This window comes from Lagopus leucura, unplaced genomic scaffold, assembly GCF_019238085.1.
Source record: "Lagopus leucura isolate 7727_CA_CO unplaced genomic scaffold, USGS_WTPT01 Super-Scaffold_100008, whole genome shotgun sequence".
In the NCBI taxonomy this organism is placed as follows: Eukaryota; Metazoa; Chordata; class Aves; order Galliformes; family Phasianidae; genus Lagopus; species Lagopus leucura.
In genome coordinates, this window is record NW_024962265.1 from 8,731,059 (window position 1) to 8,757,811 (window position 26,753).

At 36.4% G+C, this 26,753-nt stretch overlaps 1 protein-coding gene across 1 annotated transcript in view; it reads left to right on the top strand.

Moving 5' to 3' along the window:
• PCLO (piccolo presynaptic cytomatrix protein) overlaps positions 1-26,753 on the top strand; it is a 319,356-nt gene that overhangs the window by 128,081 nt on the left and 164,522 nt on the right. Inside the window, exons 4-6 of the mRNA XM_042872716.1 lie at positions 11,045-12,187; positions 18,712-23,773; positions 24,151-26,156. Of these exons, the coding sequence (XP_042728650.1) occupies positions 11,045-12,187; positions 18,712-23,773; positions 24,151-26,156 (8,211 nt within the window). The remainder of the gene's footprint in view (positions 1-11,044; positions 12,188-18,711; positions 23,774-24,150; positions 26,157-26,753) is intronic.

Consider the following 26,753-nt stretch of genomic DNA (forward strand, 5'->3'; position numbering starts at 1 on the left):
TTTTTTTTTTTTTTTTTTTTTTTTTTTTTTTTTTTTTTTTCCAAAACAAACAAACAAACGAACAAAAAACAAGAAAATAGCTTGCTGATAAATATTTAAAAAAAAAAAAAATTAAATTTCATTTAGAATGTAAATTGAGAATCCTTAATTTGAGATATGTAGGTTAACCAAAAATAAATGTAATTTTCAGTTTTAATGCAATGTTTCTTTGTTTCTTCAAATACTGTAAAAATCCTTGTAAAAATTTCGTTTACATGAAATAATGGAGTCAGTATCTGGATAAGACCCTCTCTTTAATGTCATCACCTGAACTTTATTGGCTGAATTTGGACTGCTATAGCCTGAGAAGAGAGATTATCACATAAGGCTTCCTTTTTAGATTTGGATTGGTTATTACTTTTTAGCAGTCCAACCTCTTATCTTTAATATTTCTGTTGAGAGTTAGCAGTACATTAATTTTGGAAGGCTTACATGATTTTAGATTATTTGGATTATATAATATGGATTATAATTGTACCCATGGTGTCTCTTGAAAGTAAACTGAATCTTATTGTATATGATTGTTGAAGTGTATAGGATTTATTTGCATATTAAAAGCCAAAAAAGCATCTGTTTTTAGTTACACTCTAGCATCACAGTATGTTAAGCTTTTAAACAGATTGTATTTCTATTAAAAAAAAAAATCAAAAAGAAATTGTAATGAATGTGGGTTTGAAGTTTTTCAATAAAAATGTTTTATTTTAATCTTTCATGTACATATTTGGTAGTATAATTTGCCAAATTACAAAAATCCACAGCATGCTCCCCTTTTCTGAGTTAGTTACATTTGTTGACAGGATTATCTTGCTGACTAAATTGCATATTCCTTTTAAAGACAATCTTATGCTGGACTGGTGCTCTCTTACCTGGAAATAATGTGTTTCCTTGACCATGAATTATTCTCCAGACTTTTTGCTTGTTTTCTTCTTTTCCCTTCATTTTCAAAATCTTCAGGCACTAAAAGGATGCATGTATCAGTTACAAGAGATAATGAATAAATACTAGGCAAGAATCAGTACCAAATGATAAACTCTGTGAATGATAAAGCCAACATTAAACACAACTGAGGAAATAGACACATTCATACAATGTTTCTAATTAAGGAGAGATTGAAACAGATGAGATGTGATGGAAAATGAGTCAGTGGAAGTGTCTTTAGGTCTCAAAAATTTAAGTATCAGATTATGTATTAGGAGCTTTCATTAAGATTCAGTTTAAAGTTTATCTTTGCATGTTAGTTCATGCTGTCTGCACACCTCAGAGTCATCCTTGAAGTGAAGTTCATCTGAAACACTGTGCTGCAAGCTTTCTCCCCTGATCAGGAATATGAGGGCATTTGTCAGCTTTTCAATTGTGTTTGTATCTGGAAATAATGTTCCATAGCCTAGGGAGGAAATGCTGGTAGCCAGGATCAAAACATTAGCTCCTCAGTTAAGTGTTAAAAGTTTGTTAAAAAAAAAAAAAAAAAAAAAAAAGTGTTAAAAGTGTTAAAAAGTGTTAAAAGTAACTGAAATAAGACTGTATAGAGCTAGCAGTTCCGAAAGCCTCCCATTGCTCGAACATTTCCATCTTTCTCTGTAGCATTTCATTTAAAGGGTTGATCTGTCACTTCCATTGCATAAAATATCATGAAGATCCATCTTTGTAAAAAAGCCTATTCATGCAGTAATAAACTAAACATGAGCAAAAGGCAGATATCTCTCAAGATATTTTAGCAGTGATTACTGTTTATGGAAAGTACATTGCTGAAATGAGCTACATGTTAGTTTTAGGATTATCTGGTTTATTAGTGCAAATAAAATGGAAAACACTGACTTTTCAGAGTAATTGTGTCTACCGGTTTTCCCTGTATGTCTAAAACTGTAACAACATTTTTACGGAAAGCAGTGGATGTGTGATAGTATGAACAATTAAGGCTGAGATAAGAACATTTTATTTACAGCTTATCATCAGGAATAGATTCCTAGATGTGCTGAAGTTTTGGCTCTAGGCAGCCTGAAAGATTAGGAAAAACTCTCTTTACTACAGAATTCATGTCATCTTGTTCATACCTGGGACTTAGTTTAGGAGTAACCATTTTTCTCTAGGCTCTTCATAAAAGGTCAACATTGAACACAGAGCTGAATAGTCTTTAAACTCCTTGTGGCATGGTATTGTTTGCTGTTTTAGTGCCATCCATGACCCTGGATATTTTGATAATTTAGAACAAATAATAACAAGAATATATGGGGAATACTCATAATATTCATATAAGGATGGATTATTTGTTTGACTAGAGGAGAGGAGTTACCTGTAGAAACACTCCTTAGAATGATATACTTTGGCGGAAAGGCCAGTACTCAGAACTCAGCCCATGAACCTAACTCTTGAGATGTTCATATTGGAAATATGAAAATGAATTAATAGTGGTTTATATTCTGAAACAAAGTCATAGTACAGAATCTGAGAGAGTTGTATGTAAAGGTAAAAAACATGAAGTACTTAAGATAGATATTTTCCATTTGAGTTATAGAAATCGACAGTTGGATGCATACTTTCATAAATCTTGGGAAATCAAGAAGATATTTATTAATTTAATTATTATAGGTGTTTTTTAACACTACCTTGAAGAAGTTTTGACTATTAACAGCATTGTAAAAAATAGAGTTTTCTATAGTCACTACTTAAAACATTCAAGTCATAGGCTTACAGAGTATTGTTTCACATGAATTAGAGGGTAGTTTTATAATGAAATCCCTCTGGAGACACCTTGAGATCTTTGAATGTTATCATGACAGCCAATGCAAACACGATATGTAATTGTCCAAAGGAGTTAGAATGTCACAATCTTTTCCTCACCTGGTAGAAAAAAAGGTTTGTTTTGCATTTCAATTAGTGTTTGTGGTCTTCCATTGTAATTCAGAATTTCTTGAAATATACATATGGCTTAATCATCTCAGCCTTACTGAAGTACTGGAGGCTCAACCATTGACTTCTCTGGCCTTTGGATGAAGTCCATATACACTTTGTTTTTTTCCTTCATTGTGGTTGGATTTGCCATGAAAACAAAAGAAGTGACCACCGGAGTCAGTGAAATGCTTGATAAGAATTTCTTTGTGTAAGACCGAGGAGGGGTTTTGGGCAACAGCACTCGTACATCTAAACCTGCCAATGTAATGAAGGAGTACTGCTCACGTGAGCATAGGAAAGTACAAATAAATGCAGATAGAAAATCAGTATGGTATTGTTCCCTCCCTTGACCAAAAAGAGCATTTATTTTTCAACATCTTTGCTTTGACAACTATAATGATGTATACAATAGTGATTTGTTTTTGTGCATTTTCAGCATAACTCTAAGCCTCTAAAGACCTTTAAAATATACACGGACACATGAAATTCCTATTATCTATCAAATTTGATCACTAATGTAAAAATTCTGAAGAAACAGAGCGGTTGCTAGAAAGATAAGAGATGTTCTCAAGGTGCTGATGTGTATCTTGAAATAATAATAAGACATATGCATTTCAGAGTTGTCATCACTTGAGGAAGCAGATTATCCTTGTGTTGTTGCGTTCTGTACCTCATCTGTTTAAAATGGAGTGGAATATTCAATAGTCCCATTTCTATTAAATAAAATTCCTGACTTGTGGAAAAGAAACATAGATTCATCTGTACTTCCCTGGTAATCTTCTACTGCAGTATTTACAGGTCTCCTCCATGCATTAACACTTGATATAGGATAAAAAAGAAGAGAGAATTGGTGACAGCAAATCAGCTGCCAAAGTTCCAAGAGCAGTTTTCATTTTTTTGGGGAGTCAAAGCAAAATCATGGGGCATTAGGAATAACTGTGATTGCTCTACTGCTCGATCAAACAGATCATTTTATTTACGATTATGCTTTTAGGGGACATTCTTTGAAACCCTCTAGCTAAAATGTAGCTGTTTGTTGCGCCAGGATATTAGTTTCTAGCACATTTACATAGAATAGTTGAGGTTGAAAAGGAAACTCGAAAGTCATCAAAATTTTTCTGTCAGGGTAACAACAATCTAGAGAATAACAAGCTTGGGATGTACCAACATTTTGGAGACATAAATGGACTGTTCAAAATCTTTTTTCAAGCATCGAAGGTGCGTCTATTCAAAAGGAGTCCCTGAAAGATTGTTACTAAGCAAACCTAAATTGGAATGGAAAGCAATAAGCATATGGAAACACAAAAAGGAAGGGAAGGTTCAAGTAGTGATTGCTAACTGTTGTATTTTTTCTGCTGTCAGATGTCTGATTTGGTAGTCCTGTTCTGCATGTGTGTCCTTCCATCAGACTGTGCAATGGTGGTGGACTTACAAGCAAAAATGCTCAAATTGCAACAGACACACACCAGATAAATCCATCTGAAGAACTACCAGTATTAAAATACCACCTACAAAGATCCTTGAACAGTCTTTGCTGGCCAGGCAGTCTTCAGCCATGTGAAGAACCATCAGTTTGTCCTGCACTTGCAACAAACCATCACTGCTGCTGAGTTGCTGCCATCCACTTCTGTGTATTATGCTTTGTTTTCTTTTATTTTAAACCTTTTCATGCCACTATTTTTCTTCTTAAATTCTTGTTTTGATAATGATACTCCACTTTTTAATTTTCTTATATTCCCTGGCTTTTTCTCACATGTTTTTCCTCATCTTAACAACCCTATCTCAGTAAAGCTGAGTAGAGGTCTCAAAGCTGTGCTACATAAAACTAGGCCTTGCTTTATGAGATAGCTGAACTTCTGAGCTGAGGATTTCAATGGTCCCTTTCAGCCTTCTTTTCACAAAAAGCCTGTTCTGTAGCAAGCAGGACAAGAACCTCTCAAGAGGAAGACTGCCTCCAATTCTGTGTTACGTTAGAACTCTCCAGGGCTCTCTTCTCCAGGTGCATGTCAGGGCTTCTGAAGTCTGAATGCATGTTTAATTTCAAATAGCTAAAACATTAATATAATTTAGGATAATTTTCCTCCAAAGGAGATCTGATTTTACTACCTGTCAAATTGCTCTTCTCTCTCCTAATTTGACTAATAATTTCATGGTGACACAGACATATTTCTGGAACCTAGCTAGATTCAATACATAAGAGTTTACCTTTTGTTACCTGTAAAATAAATTATGTTTTAAAAAAATTTTTTTTAAATTTATCTGATACAGTCCTCCTCCAGAAGACACGTATTGAATTCTTGTATATGGCTTTTTCTTCATCACAGGGATTAATTCTGCTTTCTTTGAAGTTATTTTATAAAACTTTGTAAATATTTGGGTTGGTCTAGCAGAGCTGTAGTTACAAGAATCAATTATTCTATGCATTAAATAAGTGCAGATATGAGTTAATATGGGTCAACAGTGTCTCACTCAGTTTGGACAGATGACATATATATCATAACTGCTTGATATTGCTTTCATATTGCAACAGATCCCAATTACTCCTTGCAATTGATCATGTTCTTTCCCCTTCAGTACGATGATTTCTCTTTGTGCTCATTCGCTCTTGACATTTGCTTGTGTTCAATTTTACTATTATTTAAAAAAAAAAAAAAGAGATTAAAGCACACGTTATTTGAACATTACCTTTAATTCTGAAGCCATTTTGACTGCAATGTGGATATCCTTTTATCTACAAGTATTCCAAATATTTTCTTGTTTAAAATTTCTTTGCAGAATTTGACTTAACTCAATTTTGATAATTTTTTTCTTCATCCCTACTTTTTACATTCCTTAAGATGCGGATTACTGGGCTAATCAGGTTGTTTCTTTTTTTTCCCCCTCTTTGTGTGGGCTACCTGATTACTTTTTTTGTTCTTCTTAAGTGGCCTGGGAAACTTCCTGTGCATAGCCTGAACAAAGCTGTCATAAAGACCTTGCAAACTCTGTATAAGTGTGAAAATAAAAACAAAATCAATAGAAAACAAATATCATAGGTAAAATTGTCTTAAAATTGCAGGACGACTGGTTTATATTAATATTTGTACCAAAGTAAATGTCTGTTCATTATGCTGTTTTTTTTTTTTCTTTTAAGAAACACAAAATCTATACATATCAAAGAAATCAAAGTAACAAAGAAAGGGACGGAAAACTTGCATAAAAAGAAATATATTTTAGTAATTGCTTTTTTCTTTTTTTTACTATAATTATTTTAATTACTGAGAAAAGGCATACATTTCTTGTCATAGATGTATTCCATTTTTTTTATATTTAACACATAGTATTTGATAAAGATTCTGTTTGTCAATGTGGTTATTTTGGATACAAAAAAAACAAAAGGAAATTATTTTTTCACATATGTACTTCTTCATGCTTTTTTATGTTCCTATATTGGTTTTATGATTTGATTTTAATGGGAGGAGAGGTGAGAAATAATTAGAAATGGATAAAGGTATACTCCATCCATGGCAAAATAGTTGTTCTACAGATTAAATTAAAGCCTTTGACTTCTGAGGGCAATCAAGAGATGTTCTGTGGGATGCAGTGTTTATTTTCACCTTCTCAAATACATTGTGTACATTGAGTTGCTTTCAATTAGAAAAAAAATTTGGTTTGCCAATTGATGTTTGCTAGGAATGCATAGTGTATTGATATACTGCAATGTAAAATCCTTAATTAGCAGGGAGATTGAATGGTTGACTTTTCATCTTAAGCGATATCACACAGCATGTGTGGGACAACTGGGGGATCAGGCTCAGCCAGTGCGGGTTCATGAAAGGCAGGTCCTTCTTAGCCACCCTGCTCTGCTTCTATAATTGAGCAGCAAACCTGGTGGATGACGGAAGGGCTGTTGACGTAGTCTATGTAGACTTCAGCAAATCCTTTGGCACATTACTCTCCCACGGTATTCTTCTGGGGAGGCTGGTAACCAGTGGCTTGACCATGTACACTCTTCACTGGGTAAAGAACTGCTGGAGCGTCATGCCCAGAGAGTGGTGGTGAATGAAGTTAAATGCAGCTGGTAACTGGTCACAATTGGTGCTCTCCACAGATCTGCAGTGAGGCGTGTCTTTGCTGATGACCTGGATAAGGGAATTGAGTGCACTCTCAGTAAGTTTGCAGATGACATCAAGTTGGAAGGAAAAATCAATCTGCCTGAGGGTAGGAAGGCCCATCAGAGGAGACTAGACAGGCTGCATTATTGGGCTAAGGCATGTGGGATGAAGTTCAACAAAACCTAGTGGTGGGTCCTGCACTTTGTCCACAACAACCCCAAGCAATGCTACAGGTTTAGGGAAAAGTGGCTGGAAGACTGTGTGGCAGAAATGGACCTGGGGCTATTGGTCAGCACTCAGCTGATAATGAACCAGAAGTGTGCCCAGTTAGCCAAGAAGGCCAATGACTTCCCCAGTTATCAGAAATAATGTTACCAGCAGGACCAGGGAGGTGATCTTCTCCCTGTACCTATCTGATGAGGCCACACTTTGAGTACTGTGTTTAGTTTTGTTTCCCATGTTACAAGAATAGCATTGAGACCCTGGAGTATTTCCAAAGAAGGAACATGAAGCTGTTGAGGATTCTGGAGAACAAGTATTATGAGAAGTGGCTGAGGGGAGTGAGATTGTTTAGTCTATAGAAGAGGAAATTCATGGGAGACCTTATCACTCTCTACAGCTGCCTGAAGAGAGGCTATGATGAGGTGAGGGTCGGCCTCTCTTTCCGCATAACTAGCAATAGGACTAGAGGAAATGGCCTCAAGTTGTGGGACATTCAGGTTAGATATTAGGAAAAATTTATTCTCTCAAAGAGTGGCCGGGTGCTCAAATAGGCTGCCCAGGGAGGTGGTTGAGTCACTGCCCCTGGAGGTGTTCAAGAAATGTTTAGATGTTGTACTAAGGGACGTGGTTTAGTGGGGAAATATTGGTGGTAGATGGACTTTTGGATTGGATGATCTTGTTCTTTTTCAACCTTGGTGATTCTGTGATTTTGAACTTAAACACCTCTGATACTGTGGCTACTAAGTACAAAGCAAAAGAACTGAAATACTTGAGCCCTTGCATGATATTTGCAAAATAGACCATTGCAGTGAATATTGAGTGTATGAAATTCTCAAGATGACGCTTGTTCTTTTGTTAAACTTGAATGAGGAGAACTTTGAGAAACAACTCCTTTGTCTTGTTCAGCAATATGGGGTTGTTGGGATTATTGAAGACACAGGGAAAGAAGTGTATATTTAGAACATTAATGCACATGTGTATTGCTTGTGATACCAAGAATGTCTGCTGACAACTCAGGAACCAAAGAGTGTGAATATTTCTGTAAAGAACTAAGAAAATTTTGTAGTAAAGATTGTTGAAGGAAGATGATGTCCATTTCTTAAGTCTTAATAAATTTGGGTTGACAGGCTAACTGAAAAGGTAGCCTTAGGCAAAATTAGTATTCAGGGCATGAGGTTAACTGAGGAAACATCAAGTCTAAAACTGAGGCATATGACTTCATGGTACAAAATTTAATTTTACAGAGAACCATTCTGACAGTGAATCAGGAGCTAGAGGGCTGGTGATATAAGAATATTTTTATTGGTGCTTTTGTGATCAAATATCCATATGATGATAAAAACTTAGATTGAATTATAAAGCACGTCTATATAGCTTTAAAAAAGTACTTTTCACTTTAAAAGTGAAAAGTAGCTGCAAAGATAACAAAAGTCCAAGAGCAAGACTCATTAAATCATTGTGTATGTATCTGGACAATTCCAGGTCATCTCACCAGCTGTACTTACATCAGTGTGGCAAGGAGGAGTGACTGGTACTTCCATCTCTTGGCAAACATTAAACTAAACATAATAACTAATTCACTCATCATCAGCTGCCTTTGTTAATCTTAATTTATCATTATTTTTCTTTTTAAGAAGCTTGTCCTATGATGTGCTTAGTGCTACTGTGTGTGAATCTAAGAAGGGGAATGTGAACGAGCAGTGAGGAGGTTGCAGTTGAAGAGATACTCAATGGGATAAGAGTTAAATGTGTTATGTGTAGAAAAAAAAACAGAAACCCTGGAAACTGGATAAATTATCAGGAAATAAATTGAAATTATATCATGTGGAAATGTTACTATGAAAAGAAACTGTGTACTGAACGCCTTTTTCTTGATTTTACAAACTATTTGAATCTAGAATGACTTTGAATTAAGATTGATCTATCATAATTATCTACTCAACTCTATATAAGTCTCTGAGAAAAGAATAAAAAATACAGTGAAATCAGTTCTTTTTTCATTATTCTGTTTATAATGAAATTTATTTAGTGTATTTAGGCATTCTGGAACTCCTGGTAATATTGCCATCTTAATTTTCATAGGTTAAGACCAAATTTGTTTCCACATGTATTAATTCTATTTTAAAATTTTAGAAAGTGGTTCACAGCAAACTCTATCACAGCAGATGTTCTTGTTGAGAAATGACCAATGACAATATCCTGGCATCACCAAAAGTTAAGTACTCTTGGTAGGAGAACCTACCAGTTCTGTTATTGATATTAAGCCTCCCACAGAAAAAGGCAAGATTTATGAAATCAAAACTAGAGTGGGGAGTCTGATACTTAGAATCCTGTAGTTCAGGCATTCTTTATGCTACGGTTCAGACCTGGATTTCCAGTCTCTGCTTTTGGTGTTACATCATTTATTACTTAATTAGTTTGTAATAGGAAATGCGTGAGGGTTTCTGGGTTATCAAACTTCTACCACTTATTCTAACTAGATGTCTCATTTTCTGGGCAAAATTCTAAAATGTCCTATAGTGTATAATTCATCAGTCATCTGTCCTGATCAGTAATGCTATTTACATTATTAGCTATGTAATTACTATCAGAACAATTTTGCGCTGTTTTTCATGTATTTTGTATTCAGTAGGTTGCTAAGTTAACTAAATCAGAGAAATACACTGATTTGGTGAGACAATCCATCATCACAGTAAAAGGAATCAGAAACAAGCACTAAAAGATTTTAAGGTGCAGTACAGACTTTGTATTTCATTTGCAAAGTATTCCTATCTATTATCAAATCCAGAAGTTTTGGAGCTTTTTCTTTCGTTTCAGTACTTTTCTGTATTCCGGTACAAAAAAGAGAAAAATCTCTTGGACAGAGTCCAGCGGGTGGCCACAAAGGTGATAAAGGGCCTGGAGCACCTCTCTTATAAGGAAAGGCTGAGTAACCTGGTTCTGTTCAGCCTTGAGAAAGAAGAGTGAGAGGAAATCTGAACAATGTCTATAAATATCTAAGGTGTGGGAGGCAAAGGGATGAGGCCAGACTCTTCAGAAGTGTGCGGCAATAGGACAAGGGGAAATGGCCACAAGCTAAAGCATAGGAAGTTCTGTACAAATGTGCGTAAGAACTTATTCACAGTAAGGATCATAGAGCACTGGAACAGGCTGCCCAAAGACGCTGTGGAGTCTCCTTCTCTGGAGATGTTCAAGATCCACTTGGATGCCTACCTGTGCAATTTGGTCTAGGGAGCCTGCTTTGGCAGGGGGGTTGGACTTGATGATCTCTAGAGATCCCTTCCAGCCCCTACAATTCTGTGATTGTGTGATTCTGTGATTTCTGTCTTTAAAATTCCATTTTTCTATTCTAAAGAAACTGTATCCCAAACCTCACTACAAAAAGTCTGATTTCTTCTACGTAGTAGCTGGCTAATTGGCAACAAGGTCTTTTATGAAGATTTGTCCTTTTTTTCCCCCAATTTTCTGGAATGTAGAATAAAAAGGCATTGTGCAGAAGTGAACAAAGAGGTGTTCTTCCTTGGTTACTGCCATTTTAACTTAAACTGCAAAACATACACAAAAATTCCAGAGAGAAAGGTAACTTCTAAAAGAAAAAGCACAAAGAGTTTTTCAAAGTTAGAGAGATTTACCAAGTTTGAGGTAAAGTTATTAATGGTAGATTGTAGAGGATTTAGAAAACAATATGTGTTGGAAATACATAAGCAGACTTTGTAGATAAAGGTCATCAATATTTCAGGACAATGTATTTTTCTGTTGTGTTTTCATATAAGTAACTTCATATGTCTGTTCTATCACAGGTACAGGAATGGCTGTGCTTAAACTGTCAGACCCAAAGGGCGATGTCAGGACAACTTGGGGATATGGGCAAGGTGCCACTTCCAAAACTAGGCCCTTCACAACCAGTATCCAAACCACCTGCGACTCCTCAAAAACAGCCTGTGCCTGCTGTCTCACATTCCCCACAGAAGACTTCCACACCGCCTACTCCAGCAGCCACAAAACCGAAAGAAGAACCAAGCGTTCCAAAGGAAGTTTCAAAACTTCATCAAGGGAAATTGGAAAAAACATTGTCAACTGATAAAATCCAGCAAGGAATTCAGAAAGAAGATGCAAAATCTAAGCAGGGCAAACTTTTCAAGACACCTTCATCTGATAAAATACAACGTGTTTCCCAGAAGGAAGATTCAAGACTCCAGCAAACAAAACTGACAAAGGCACCATCATCTGATAAAATTTTGCATGGAGTTCAGAAGGAGGACATAAAACTTCAAGAGGCAAAATTGGCAAAGATACCCTCAGCTGACAAAATTTTACATGGAGTTCAGAAGGAAGACCCAAAACTCCAACAGATGAAAATGGCAAAGGCATTATCAGCTGACAAAATCCAACCTGCAGCTCAGAAAGAGGATGTACAACTTCAGGGAATCAGATTGTCCAAGGCAGTTTCAGCTGATAAAATTCAACATGGAATTCAGAAAGATGTAAGTCTTCAACACGTAAAAATTGAGAAAACTTCTTCAGTGGAGAAAATCCAACAAGAAGCTCAAAAAGAATCAAAACTTCAGCAAGAGAAGCTGCCAAAGACACTTTCAGAAGATAAAATTCCTGCAACAGTAAGTTCAGATCAACAGAAACCCTTAAGCAAATCTGAAGAATATAAAAAACCTGAGCTCCTGGAAAAAAGTACTCCACATCCAGAGGACAAAAAAGAGCAAATTATAGCTGAGACAAAAGAGCATGTTACTGAACAGAAAGCGGAAGTTGAAGCACCTTGTGACAAACTGCATGTGAAGAAACAAGAGGATGTTAAGAAAGAGGATTTGACAACTGGAATTCCACAGATGGTTTCAAAAACTGAAAAAGTGGAGGAAGAAAAAACTCCTGTTCCAGTGTCACGTCTGCCAAGATCTGACCATGTGGAAGCAGTGAGAGAAAAAATAGTAAGTAACTTTTTCCCTTTAAATGCTGTTCTCCTTTGTGACAATTTGGAATCCCATCCTGATGGACCCTGTCATTTACATCTTCCTGCTCTTTATTGTTATGGATGATTGGGTCATCTGTAAGAATGATACAAGATGATTCTCCGTGACAGAATTGCTCTTGTTGAGTAAGAGTTTCACCAGTTAGTCTTGCCCTTTGCGTGCAACTTTCCAATAGTTCTTGCATGATTTTCAGCTTAAATAGTTAAGCTTTGAAACTAAAAATTTCTGTTTTATGGGTTTTCAACTATTTATAATTTCTTTAACTCCTTCTTTAGACTCTCAAGAGTTTAATTGTTCAAATTGGAACATTTTCATAATTCTTAATCCCAAAAGCAAATAATTGATGATAAGTTGCACAGTATTGTGAGCTACCAAAAGACAATAAACATTTTAGGAGTATTTTGTGATGCTTGAAAATGGTATATTAAAGTACGCAGCCTTTACATCTTTTAAACGTTTCATCTGCTTATCCTGTGTTTAAGTAGTGTTTGTGGTGAGCTTTTCATTCAGATCATTAGATGACTTAATAATAGAATGTGCTAGGAGGCTGTATTTCTAAATAAATTCATTTCCTAAATATCAAGTCAGTAACGAGCCACTTATCAGTGGAAGTGGGTAACATAGACAATTTGTTGATAAATGACAAATGATGGTTGAATTTTTTTGTGCATCAGTACTCAAAGTTGGGTGCTGAATATTATATTACTAAAGTAGGAAAAGGTTTAGGAGAAAAGTCCAATCTTGCCAAAATTATGTTTTAAAATAAAATCCGTAAATAATATGAGGTTTTTGTTTATTTCTCTGTTTGTTTGATAACCAAGGTATTTAGGCAGAAAATTATTCCAATTAGGAAATCATGTTGTGGAGAGTTCTGTTAAAAATTATTATTTTTAGAAATCATATTTCCAGTCAGATACATTTCCATCAACTGATGTGTTTATATGATACACTGCTATCTAGAGATGCGATATCTTGTGGTTGTACTGAGGGAACACAGATTTTGTTCTCAGCAACGTAGCCAAAGTGCTCACTTCTGGAATAAACAAGAAAGTGATCTAAGAAAATGAAATATCAGTTTGAGTATTTCATATTAGGCATGAGACTTTAGTGCAGCACTTTCCAAGAAGAGCAAGTTAACAGAATGTCCCTTTGGAGGCATTTTCATAGTAATATGCATTAATATCAGAGAACCTAAGAAATACACTTGATTATTTTTGTTTTGTTTTTATTTAAAGTTCTATTCTTTTGTGTGCATTCAAAAACTTCTGTAGTGAAAAGTTTTCATCACTCTCTAGTCTCAGTCCTTTCTGGTCATTTTTGTGTTCTGTGAAGATAAGAAAACACATGACACTCTTGGCAAATCTAAGATAAATATATTTGACTTTTGTCTCTGATAGCAACAGATTTGTATGGTAAATTACTTCTAATTATCTCTTGATATGTTATGTGGTGCACACACACCTGCATTTCACTTTTGTTTCACTTAATCATTCTCATTGCCTTCTAACTTAATCAGAACTTCCTGAGTTACATCCCTAGATGAAGTTTAACTTTCTTTTACTTCTGTCATTAGACTTTGAAGCACATTTAACCAAAGTTTATAAAGCATAATAGTTTAATTCATAAAAGGGAATACATAGATGTCATCTTTTAAGTATTTTTAAAATTAGAACACTCTGAAATAAAAAGACCCCAAAATTGAAAGGGTGACAATTGAATAGCTATTTTTCCTTGTACACACACACACACACACACACAAAAAAAAAAAAAAAAAAAAAAAAAAAAAAAAAAAAAAAAAGTTTGGTATCTTCACTGATGCTGTTTGGATAATTATATGAAAATATTTATACACTGAAGATTATAATATATTTCAGGACAGAATCTTATGAAGGATTTCAGGTGTATTTGTAAATAACAATGTAAAGATGCAGCTAACAAATGACTAATGCCATTTTATATCAAAATATGTGAAAATGGTGATTAACTAAATCTTGTAGCATCTCAGTGAAATAATTAGGTAACATTATCCTCATTTTTCATGGATAAAAAAAGTCAGCAACATGCCAACAAGGCTTAAAAGAAACTCAGAGGATAAAGATCTGTTACAGTGAAGTCAGCCTTGGAAATTGTCAGATCTCAATTATATTTAGAGATGTGAGAACCTTTGAAATAAATGTGAGTTAAATATTGAAACATTTTTAAAGATTTGGCCTCAAATTATGGTTTAAGATATCACAATGCCATTTTTTCTTCACACAATTGTTTTTCCCAATAATATTTTAAACTTTAATTTGTTCAAAGAGATATAAAGTAACAAACTGTATTTGCTGATGATTTACAGGTATTTTTTTTCCTAATAAACTATCTTGTAATCACATGTGCAGTATCAATGAATTGTCCTAACAAGGATGCCTAGAATTCTGGGACAGTTATGACATATTGATCTGTCAGTGTGTAACAGTTATCTTGGAACTCCCAATCAACATAAAAGTAGTTAGTTATATCTAAATGAACATGTTATAATGTTGTAACTGGTACATGTTTACAACACATCAGCCACATGATGTAAGTGCCCTTATCATTGCCATCTCATGTTTACTGAAGAAGGGTTATGTGCTTTGGTTGAATACCTGGTTAGAAATAGTGATACTGTAATATATTTTAAATTGACATTATAATGCTCTTAATTACAAAACACGGATGAGGGAGACAAAATAAGTAAGAAGAGGATTGTTTGTAGGCAGATTTTTGGGCTCAGGTTGTTAAATAAAATGTTTTGATAATATTAAAAAAAATATTTAATAATTTACTCAGACAGAGACAGCTTGCACATAACTGTATTGCTTCTATAAAGAGAATGACCTTTTCAAAATCATGAGTTTGCCTGCACAAGAAATTTTCTGCAACAGAATGTAATCCATTATTATTCCTTTATTAATCTTACTGAATTATAAATAATTCTAAAAACTGAAAAGACTTTTTTTACATCACTTTTCTTTTAAAAGAGTTCTAATTTCATTTGATAACCAACTGAGCATTTTAAAGTAAGTTAGATATCACCTATTTTCAAGTAAGCACAAACTTCTTTTGTGAAATAGTTTTACGATATACTGTACTCATCACTGTAGAAATGCCACTGGAATTGTAGGAGTGCATCCATTTGTCATTAGTACAAATTAAAGAGGTTGCATTAATAACAAAAGTTTTTTCTTTATTGACTCAGATACATTTTTCATTCATTTTTCATTCTCTAAGAGCTGTTAAATGTATGTATAATCCTTAGAAATGTTGTTTCCTCAACAGTTCGTTGTTTGCCTAAAAATCTTGTGTTTGATACAATTTGTTTACAAGTTTGTTGATGTCTTCACATATGTGATGGCCAATCTTATCCAAAATAGATTACTAGTCATTGAAGAGCAGATAAATTTAATGACAATTCCTTTATCTCAGAACACCTGAGGGAGGGAAAAAATGCATAAAGACCAAATGTTTCTTCTCATAAATCGCATGCATATTATCTTAAAACATGATGTGCAAGATATTTTTTGCATCAGACAACTCTACATATAAAAAGGATAGAAAATATATTTATATATAGTAGCCTTGAAAAGAAAGCTGGATTTTCTTGTCACATTTATGCTTAGGGAAGTTCCTAACTACTATAGAACTTTTTCTTCTCCTTACTGTACAAATAGCAGTTTTTTCCAACATTCAGTATCTTATTATTTATTTATAGCAGTGATATTATGGCATATGCTGGAGTTCATTAATATATCAGGCAATTGCAGCACTCAGTTCCATCTTGTCTGGTTTGGGCATTGAGTGGAAACTACACATTGGACACATAGATAATGTTACTATCTCAGATTAGGAGAATGGCTAAGGTTGTTCCATGCCCACTTGCCTGTTTACTTCTGAAGTTAACTACTTGTTTAACATGTTCTGTCTCATGATTTTTAAGTCATTTTATCACTTCATCTCTGTGTGGAACTCTCATTGACTCACTTTCCCTACTTGGGTGCAATCTGTCCATCAACTGCTAGGAGACTTTCTGAGCTTGAAAAATATTTGAATTTTCTAGAAGGTAAACTAAGTTGATGAATTGCATAATTGGGTATGTCTTTGCAAGTATAAACATATTAGAAACAAAATAACAATTGCTGAAATTGTAATGGGGGTATGATATTTCTAGATGAAAGAATCCCTTAGTTTTAACTGGAAACATATTTTTAAAAAACATATTCCAAGTGTCCCTTAAAAATATTCTATAATAATGGGAGTAAAGATATAAAGACAAGTTTGAAAATATCTATATATATACATTCTATGTTTCATTTTTTACCTGATAGGAAAGGTCCATATGATTCTATCATTATGGGCTGAAGAATATCCAAAAGTACCTTTTTCATAATAATGAGTTCAGAAGTTTTAAAGTGGTGATGGCTTCCCAGAGCTGTTTGGAATGCTATTGGAGTTTTGTCCTTGTTTATGTATTAAACACAGCTTTATCAGGAGAGTTGTTCTTAGAAATAATTGTTGCCAAATCTAATTTTTAAATGCAACAACTTTTGCTCTGGAATCAGATACTTGGGTTTATTATATTGGGTTCAGTATTGTTAAGAACAGATGTTGTTTCCATCCAAGGTAATATCTGATTTTGTTAAGTATATAATAAATCATTTTTCTGAAATGGAGATTACTAAACTAGATCTTGATGAGTAGATTATTTTAATCACATTGCTAGTGGTTTTAGTGGAGGATTATGTGCACAGTGACATGCCTGAAGGCAACAATAGGTATTGAAACTGTAAATTAAATAGTGAAAAAAAATGAACTGCTCTTAAAAAATAAAATAACTGACAATAACAAATATTTGTTCTATTATATTTTGTCCTTAAATATACAAGTTTAGGTGAATAAATATTTCAAAATATTAAAAAATTGATAGCAACTAAAGATAAGTGTGAATGTACCTACTATGATACTATAGATGGTACTAAAATTATAACTGTCATGATTTTTTTGTATTTGTTCCACAGTATTTTCTTTTGAATGCAGAATAATGCTAACAATGCTGATAAGTCACAGATTTAAGTAAATTGTTAGGTCTACTTGAGAAATCATTGATTTAGATTAACAAAATTGATAAATAATCATAGAATCATCATAGAACCATAGAATGGCTTAGGTTGAAGGGGACCTTAAAGGTCCTACATATCTAGTTCCAACCCCCTGCCATACGTAGGATAGCCAGCCACTGAATCAGGCTGCCCCAGGGCCCCATCCAACCTGGCCTTGAATGCTTCCAGAGATGGTCCATCCATATTTCCTCTGGGCAACTTGTTCCAGTGCCTCCCCACTCCAGTAGTACCTGAGTGCTATAATACTTCACATCATATTATTAAATCATATCATATTATTAAATCACATCATATTATTAGGATCAGGAGACTTGGTATGCTTGTTCACAAGTTACTATTGGAGAGGAAGACACTTGTTGATAAGATAAGCTGTCATTGTCGTGAAACAGGGTTATTTTGTCAGTTGGATGATGAGATTCTTCTTGCATTTCACAGCTGCAAGAAATTAGGAGGCATTTCACATCTAGGAGAAGGGAAACTGGTGTGAAAATATTTGTTGTAGGATATTCTTCATATTTTGTTATCCAAAAGAAAGTAGGAAAGTACTGGTTACAGTGTTCAGTTGCATATGCCTGCCTTGTTTTCTTCCTTATTTCCTTTGATCAATAGCTGTCTGTCTTGCTTTTATCACATACAATTATACTTCCTTCAGCTTACCTCTGCATTACAAATGTACTGAGAAACTCGTTTTTAATGAACTGTTGAGAAAATGTTTGTACACATATGGGGACATTCCAGACCACATTAACTCATGCTTCAGTACTCTGTGTATTCTTATGTTACATTGTGTAACTCTACAGAAAAATGAAACCAAAGCTCCAAAATTTGAGAAGATGCACATATTTTTAGGGAACTGTAAAATATTAAATGGGCAAAGTAAGGAGTAGACCCCAGAAATGCTGCAGGCTGTTTGGTAAGCTATATTGACATCTAGAACTCCGTAGGCAATTTTGAAGCATAAGTAATTAAATATTATTTTAAATTAGCCAACAAAAAATTTGTTCCATGCACATGTGAACAAATGATAGACTATCATTAGATAGGATTCTGAGAGCAATTAACCACTCTATTTGCTTTTTATTTGCATTTAAAATTTTACAATTTATAATATAATTTGTGGATGTGGAAAATCAGGCAAAGCATAGTTAAATGCTTGCATAGTTAATGGCTTTGCAAAGCAGAACTAGTGTTTAGTCATTTATGATTTAACATAATTTGACTTAAAATTTTACATCTAGGACTTTAGCTCATCTTTTAGAAAAACACACATATGTAATTGCTTGGAGACATAAAGAGTTTATATATAAGTATATACACACGCATATGTATTTATTTTTTTAGGAAAAGGAGGATGACAAATCAGATACATCAAGCTCTCAGCAACAGAAAAGTCCACAAGGTCTGAGTGACACCGGGTATTCTTCTGATGGGATATCAAGTTCACTTGGTGAAATTCCAAGTCATATCCCCAGTGATGAAAAGGACTTACCCAGAGAACCTAGTCAAAAAGACACTATTTCACAAGAAAGCCCACCGAGCCCCTCAGATCTAGCTAAATTAGAAAGTACTGTCCTTTCTATTTTGGAAGCTCAGGCAAGTACACTTGCTGATGAAAAATCTGTGAAAAGGAAAGAACTTTATGAAACATACAGTGAACAGACAAAGGATCAGCATAAAACAAAGCCTTTGCCAGTCACTCCAGAATCTTACAGTTCTGATGAGGAAGACTTAAAAGCTACTCAAGAAGGTGAAAGAACCATTGCAGCAGATAGCAAAGGAGGTGCTTCGTCCCAAACTGACTACAAGGAAGAAGATGGAGGAGATGGAACACCAGCAAGAAGACAACGCTATGATTCTGTGGAAGACAGTAGTGAGAGTGAAAACTCACCTGTACCAAGGAGAAAAAGAAGAGCTAGTGTTGGCTCTTCAAGTAGTGATGAGTACAAACGAGATGACAGTCAGGGATCTGGTGATGAAGAAGACTTCATTAGAAAACAAATTATAGAAATGAGTGCTGATGAAGATGCCTCAGGTTCTGAAGATGATGAATTCATTAGAAATCAACTCAAAGAGATCAGTGTAACTGAAACCCAAAAGAAAGAAGAAGTGAAAAGCAAAGCCAAAGGAACAGCAGGAAAACATAGGAGAATGGCACGGAAAAGTAGTGCAGGGTATGATGAGGATGCAGGAAGACGACATTCATGGCATGATGACGATGATGAGACTTTTGATGAAAGCCCAGAGCCAAAATACAGGGAAACTAAAAGTCAAGATGGTGAAGAACTTGCTATAAGTGGAGGAGGAGGCCTTCGGCGTTTCAAAACAATAGAATTAAATAGTACAATAACAAGCAAATACTCTGAGACACCTGAACAACAGAAGGGTATTTTGTATTTTGATGAAGAGCCTGAGCTAGAGATGGAGAGTCTTACAGATTCACCTGAAGATAGATCTAGAGGAGAAGGGTCTTCTAGTTTACATGCTTCTAGTTTCACACCAGGTACGTCACCTACTTCAGTGTCATCACTTGATGAAGATAGTGACAGCAGTCCTAGTCACAAAAAACTGGGAGGGGAGAGCAAACAGCAGCGCAAAGCTAGGCATCGGTCTCATGGTCCTCTTCTTCCAACTATTGAAGATTCTTCAGAAGAAGAAGAACTACGGGAAGAAGAGGAGCTGCTAAAGGAACAAGAGAAACAGCGTGAGCTAGAACAGCAACAAAGAAAAAGTTCTAGCAAAAAATCTAAAAAGGACAAGGATGAACTGAGAGCTCAGAGAAGAAGAGAACGTCCAAAGACTCCTCCAAGTAATCTTTCTCCGATTGAAGATGCCTCTCCAACAGAAGAACTACGACAGGCAGCCGAAATGGAAGAGCTGCACAGATCTTCCTGTTCGGAGTACTCACCTAGTATTGAATCAGATCCTGAAGGATTTGAAATCAGCCCAGAAAAAATAATAGAAGTACAAAAAGTTTACAAATTGCCTACTGCTGTCTCTCTATACTCACCAACAGATGAAAAACTAATTGGAGTCCTAAAAGAGGAAAGTGGTCAAAAGATACTGAAAAGTGCTGAAGAGGTATATGAGGAAATGATTCATAAGACCCACAAGTCCAAGTCTTTTCAAATTACAAGCGAAAAAGATGAGGTATTTGAAAAAGAATCTTTATATGGTGGAATGCTGATAGAGGATTATATTTATGAGTCTTTAATAGAGGATACTTACAATGGAACTGTTGATACTAATCTTGGAATGAGACAAGACGATAGTAATGAATACATACAGCAGAGAGGAAAAGAGAAAAAAATAAGAACTTCAGAACAGATCTATGATGAATCACAGAAAATTACTGATCTACAGGAAGACTATTATAGTGTAGAGTCTTTATGTTCAATTGTGCCTCAAGAAGATATTGTTTCTAGCTCTTATATTATTCCAGAAAGTCATGAAATAGTTGTATTAGACAGCACAGTAACTTCCACCACTGAAGAAAAGCAGTTGTTAGATGCAGAAGCTGCTTATGAAGAGCTTATGAAAAAACAAAGAATGCAGCTAACTCCTGGGTCCAGTCCAACACAGCCAACTTCAGATTTTGCTCCTGCATCTGATACGAAGGTACCTAGTACTGGAGAAACGGCAGATAGCACATCTTTAACATCAAGCACCACTTCAGCAATCTCAGACGTATCATCTCTCAGTAGCATAGCACTTTCTATTCCAGATGTTAAAATAACACAGCATTTTACAGCAGAGGAAATTGAAGATGAATACTTAACAGATTATGCTAGAGAAATTCAAGAAATAATTTCTCATGAAACATCGATGTTGACATACTCTGAGATATCAGAAGGTGCTGCATCAATTTTACCTTCTGATACAGCTTCCTTAACATCATCTACATCTTCCGTTTGCACCACAGACAGTTCATCACCTATAGATAGTGCAACCACAGGTTATGTAGATACAGCAGATGCTGTAAGTAAACTAGCAGATTCTGAAGACATAATAGCCAAAGTTCCCTTTGCACCTACAGAAGAGTACTCCGAAGTGAGCATGCCTTATGAATCTGTTGCCGGAGCCACTACAACGCCAACTATAGCCTCAGATATGGATACTGTGCATCAAGCTGCAGTTTGTTTGCCTGAAACTGCGCCTTCAGTATTCACCACTACAGTTTTAAAACCCAAGCAATATGCAGCTGATACCATTACTAATGATATCTCCACAGCAGAAAAGGATGCAGCTAGAAAAATGAAAAGTACGGTAGAGGCTAGCATTGTCAAAATTCATCATGAAGATTCACACAAAGAATTGAGTCTTGATCTGACAAGGGTTAACTTGACTGGTGCTACATCTGAACAACCACCCATATGTATAGCATCAGTTTCAGTTAAAGAGCCTGCATCAGAAACACCTTCTGTACCTACACCCAGAGTTGTAAGTAAGACCAGCATAGTCTCCATGCCTTCCTCAGCTCCTGCTCTAACATCCAAAGTATTTTCACTTTTTAGAAGCTCTTCTTTGGATTCTCCTGCACAACCTTCTCCACCCCCACCTCCACCACCACCACCACCTCCTCCTCCTCCATTACCTCCACCTATTTTACCCAAACCAGCCATTTATCCCAAAAAGAAGTCACAGATTCAGGCTCCCATGGCAATAGCTCCCCCAATGGTACCTTTAGTCACAAGTGTTGCTACACTGGAATCCGCAGGTGTATTAAAGAATCATGTGGTACCAGTCACAAAAACATACACCTCAACACCACCTCCTGTACCACCCAAGCCGTCCTCCATTCCAGCAGGGCTCGTTTTCAGTCACAGGCCTACTGAAGTAACTAAACCTCCAATTGCTCCTAAACCAGCAGTTCCTCCACTCCCAACAGCTGCTCATAAGCCAGCAGAAACACAGCCCAAACCAATAGGTTTGTCATTGACATCAAGTATGACTCTGAATTTAGTCTCTTCAGCTGAATACAAAATAGCATCTCCCACATCCCCTTTGTCTCCACACTCTAACAAATCTTCACCGAGGTTGGCAAAACCCTCACAGGAAACTTATGTTGTCATCACATTGCCATCTGAGCCTGGAACTCCCACAGAAGCTATCACTAGCCAGGCTGTTACCAGCTGGCCTTTAGAAGCACCTTCTAAAGAACAAATTCCCCAGCCTATGCAACCAATTTTTACTTCATCCACGAAAGCTGTGGAAATTCAAAGTACAACAGATCAGAGTATGTATATTACAGGTGCTTTGCAAACTATTCCTATGACCACACAATCAACTTTTGAAAAAGTACCTACTTCAAAATCAGAAGCAGTAACAACAGAGGTAGCCAAGACCACAGCGTCTGTAGTGAAGCGCCCAGTGCCCAGTGTTGGTTTAGGCAGTGTTGCTATTACTATACCTCCAGAGCCAATATATATAACAGATCAACCCAGGTATAGAGAGAATGGAAGATTCCATCCTTTGGGTGGTGTCATTGATCTTCGCACTTTAACTAAGATGGATATTGAAATGAGAGACAGCTGTATGGATCTGTCTTCTGTTTCCATGGATGCGAGAAGGCAAATGCCCTCAAGTGATACATCTGGGAGGCCAGTAAGTACTGTTCAGCCAGCTATAATAAATCTTAGTACTGCATGTGTTGCAGATCCTTCTCTGTCTGTAGTCACTGAGACAGTAGCTGTTATGACCTGCACTGCCACTGTAAGCTATTCTGCCAGCACAGACAGCCTTGTGGATCTGGGACATGCAATGACAACTCCACTGCAGCTAACAACATCAAAACAATTTGAGCCTCCATACAGAGTAACAAGTAGCCAGCCCTTCCCTATAAGTAGAGATGAAGTGCCAATAAATTTATCCCTAGGTACTTCAACACATGCAGTGACATGGGCTGCTACAAAGCCTGTTACTGTACCACCAGTTAGTGTCACAAATGGTTGGACTGATCTCTCCACTTCTCAAGAGCCAATGGAGGTTGGAGCAGTTGACCTCAGCACTACAAAATCTCACAGAACAGTTGTAACAATGGATGAAACTACTTCAGGTATCATAACTACAGTAATAGAAGATGATGAAAAGCCTGTGGACCTGACTGCAGGGAGAAGAGCAGTCTGTTGTGATATGGTTTATAAACTGCCATTTGGTAGAAGCTGTACAGCCCAGCAACCTCCAACTACACTTCCTGAGGATCGATTTGGTTACAGGGATGACCACTATCAATATGATCGTTCAGGGTCATATGGCTACCGAGGAATGGGAGGTATGAAACCATCTATGTCTGACACAAATTTATCAGAAGCTGGACTGTTTGCATACAAAAGCAAGAATAGTTTTGATTATCGAGTTGGGGCAACTGATGCAGCAGTAGATCTTACTTCTGGAAGAGTTACTTCAGGTCAGTATGACACAGCTGCAGATCTTTCTTTGAAATATGATTATGATGTTCCTCATCTCATTTCAGGATGATTTTTTATATATTATTATTTTTCCCCTTCTGTTGTTTTGTTTTCTTTTGGACATTGTGACAAACAATTCTGGATTACACATGTATTTCATTTCTTCATTTTACATATGTGTTTTGCACAGAGATGCCTGCATGTGCCTGCATGTTAAGAAATGCTGCTTCCTTCACATCTAAAATAGATCAATAACCTGAAGATTTGCATGCAGTTTCCCCTCCCCATTTAATTCATCAAGATGAGATGACTATCAGAGTCCACAGAGCAGCATTCTTTTGTGGGACTGGACTGTAACTTTGCCCTGTAATTTCAGGTGAGGTTATGGATTACTCAAGCAAGACCACTGGTCCTTACCCAGAGACTCGACAGGTAATTTCTGGCATCGGGATCAGTACACCACAGTATTCCCAAGCAAGAATGGTATCATCCCTCAGTTCCCCATTTGGCGCTGGAAGTGTTTTAAGATCATCCAACGGTGTTGTTTATTCTTCAGTAGCAACTCCAATCCCATCGACATTTGCCATCACTACACAACCTGGTTCTATTTTCAGTACTACTGTCAGAGATTTACCTACTCTCCAAACAATTGACTCAGTGCCCTCATTATCAACTTTGCAACAAAATCAACCACTTCCAAGATCATACAGTTTCTTGACAACAATGGCAGCTGAAAAAGATGCAAGTGCTACTCTTGATATTGAGACAGGCTTACCACCTCTTACTCTAGAAGCTATTGCCAGTGAGCCAACCAACTTAATACCTGCTACAGCATCTGAAGTTTATACAGATGTAATCGAAGATGAGGTTGCTCTTATCATTGCGCCCGAAGAAGGCAAACAGCAGCAGCTTGATTTGGAGCGTGAACTTCTTGAACTTGAGAAAATTAAGCAACAACGCTTTGCTGAAGAGCTAGAATGGGAACGTCAGGAAATTCAAAGATTTAGGGAACAAGAGAAGTTTATGGTGCAAAAAAAGCTTGAGGAGCTGCAATCCATGAAACATCATCTCTTATTTCAGCAAGAGGAAGAACGGCAAGCTCAGTATATGATGAGACAAGAGACATTAGCCCAGCAGCAGCTGCAACTTGAACAATTCCAACAACTTCAACAACAGCTCCACCAACAGTTAGAGGAACAAAAAATTCGACAAATATATCAGTATGGTTACGATCCTTCAGGAACTGGCTCTCCACAAACAACCACAGATCAAGCCCTTTTGGAAGGACAGTATGCAAACACAGAGAATGGCCAATTTTGGCCTACTGATGATGCAACCACTACAGCTTCAGGAGTGCTGGGCATTGAAATTCCACAAAGCCAAACTTGGTATACAGTTCAGTCAGATGGCATTACCCAATACATACCTAGGTCTGGTATCCTGAGCTCTGTTTCAGAAATGTCTCTGAAAGATATTGATGTTAGAGAGGAGAAGCAATTGAAAAAGAGGAGTTCTATGCCAAAATTACGTGGCCCTTATGAGGAGCTTGAGGAGTCTCTGGAAGAAGAGCCCAGATGCTACAAAAAGATAGTGGACAGTGGAGTGCAAACTGATGATGAAGACGGAGCAGACAGAGGTTACACAAACAGGAGACGAAGAACTAAGAAGAGTGTTGATACAAGTGTCCAGACAGATGATGAAGATCAGGATGAATGGGATCTTTCTAGCAGATCTAGAAGAAAGCCTCGTGTAGGGAAATACAGTGAGAGTACCACAGAGGCAGACAAAGCCAAACAATTCTCCAAAGTGTCTAGTATTGCAGTTCAGACAGTAGCAGAGATTTCAGTACAAACAGAACCTGTAGGAACAATAAGAACACCTTCAATCAGGGCTCGATTGGATGCTAAGGTTGAAATCATAAAACACATTTCAGCTCCAGAAAAGACATATAAAGGAGAAAGTTTGGGGTGTCAAACAGAGACAGAGTCAGACAATCAGAGTCCCCAGTATTTGTCAGCTTCATCCCCTCAGAAAGATAAAAAACGCCCAACACCATTAGAAATAGGCTACTCATCTCACCTTCGTCCGGACTCCACTCTGCAGGTAGTCCCTTCCCCTCCCAAATCTCCCAAAGTTCTCTATTCACCCATTTCACCTGTTTCACCAAGCAAAGTTATAGAGTCAGCATTTGTACCATATGAAAAATCCATCACTGATGACATCAGCCCTCAGAAGATGCTCCATGCTGACATTGCCAAGGTTCCTCCATCAAGTCCAAAGGCAGCAAAGATGATGCAGCGCTCTATGTCTGATCCTAAGCCCCTGAGTCCCACAGCAGAAGACAGTTCCAGAGCTCAGTTTCAGTACACTGAGGGTTTCATGGTAAGAAGTATTTGTTTTCTTTTTTTTTTTTTTTCAGTATGCAATTGCACAGCTGACTATTATAGCATGAGGGCTGATGAACTCATTAGCAGTGGCTATGCATGTAGTCTTTTCAACATGCTGATAAGTCTCAATGAATGTCTGCTGTCTAAAGCAAGGCTACTTGAGTTATTGCTTTGCCTGGAAATCGGGGAACTGAGATCACAGTCTTAGTGAGATTCAGGAAAAAATGAACAACAAATATTTGTTCAAAATTTGAATGGTGCTTTTTTTTTTTTTTTTTTTTAAATAGTACTTTGCTGCCAATAAAATGGTTACTAGCAATTCCTAGAAAATGAGAAACATTTTCTTTTCTATTAATACAACACCCAGCTCATGTGGCATGGTCTGTAGTGTATTTACACTGGAATTACTGCATATGCTTTCTGAGACAGATGACATCAGATTTGTAATTTCATGATTCAGCTGATTTTTAGCCATCTGTGATACTGTTGGTAATCTTATGTCCCAGTGTGTATGTACATCTTTTACATCTTCCAAACTGAAGGTTTTCAGACCACAAATAGTTTTTTTTTTCCTGGTTTATTTTGAATAGGA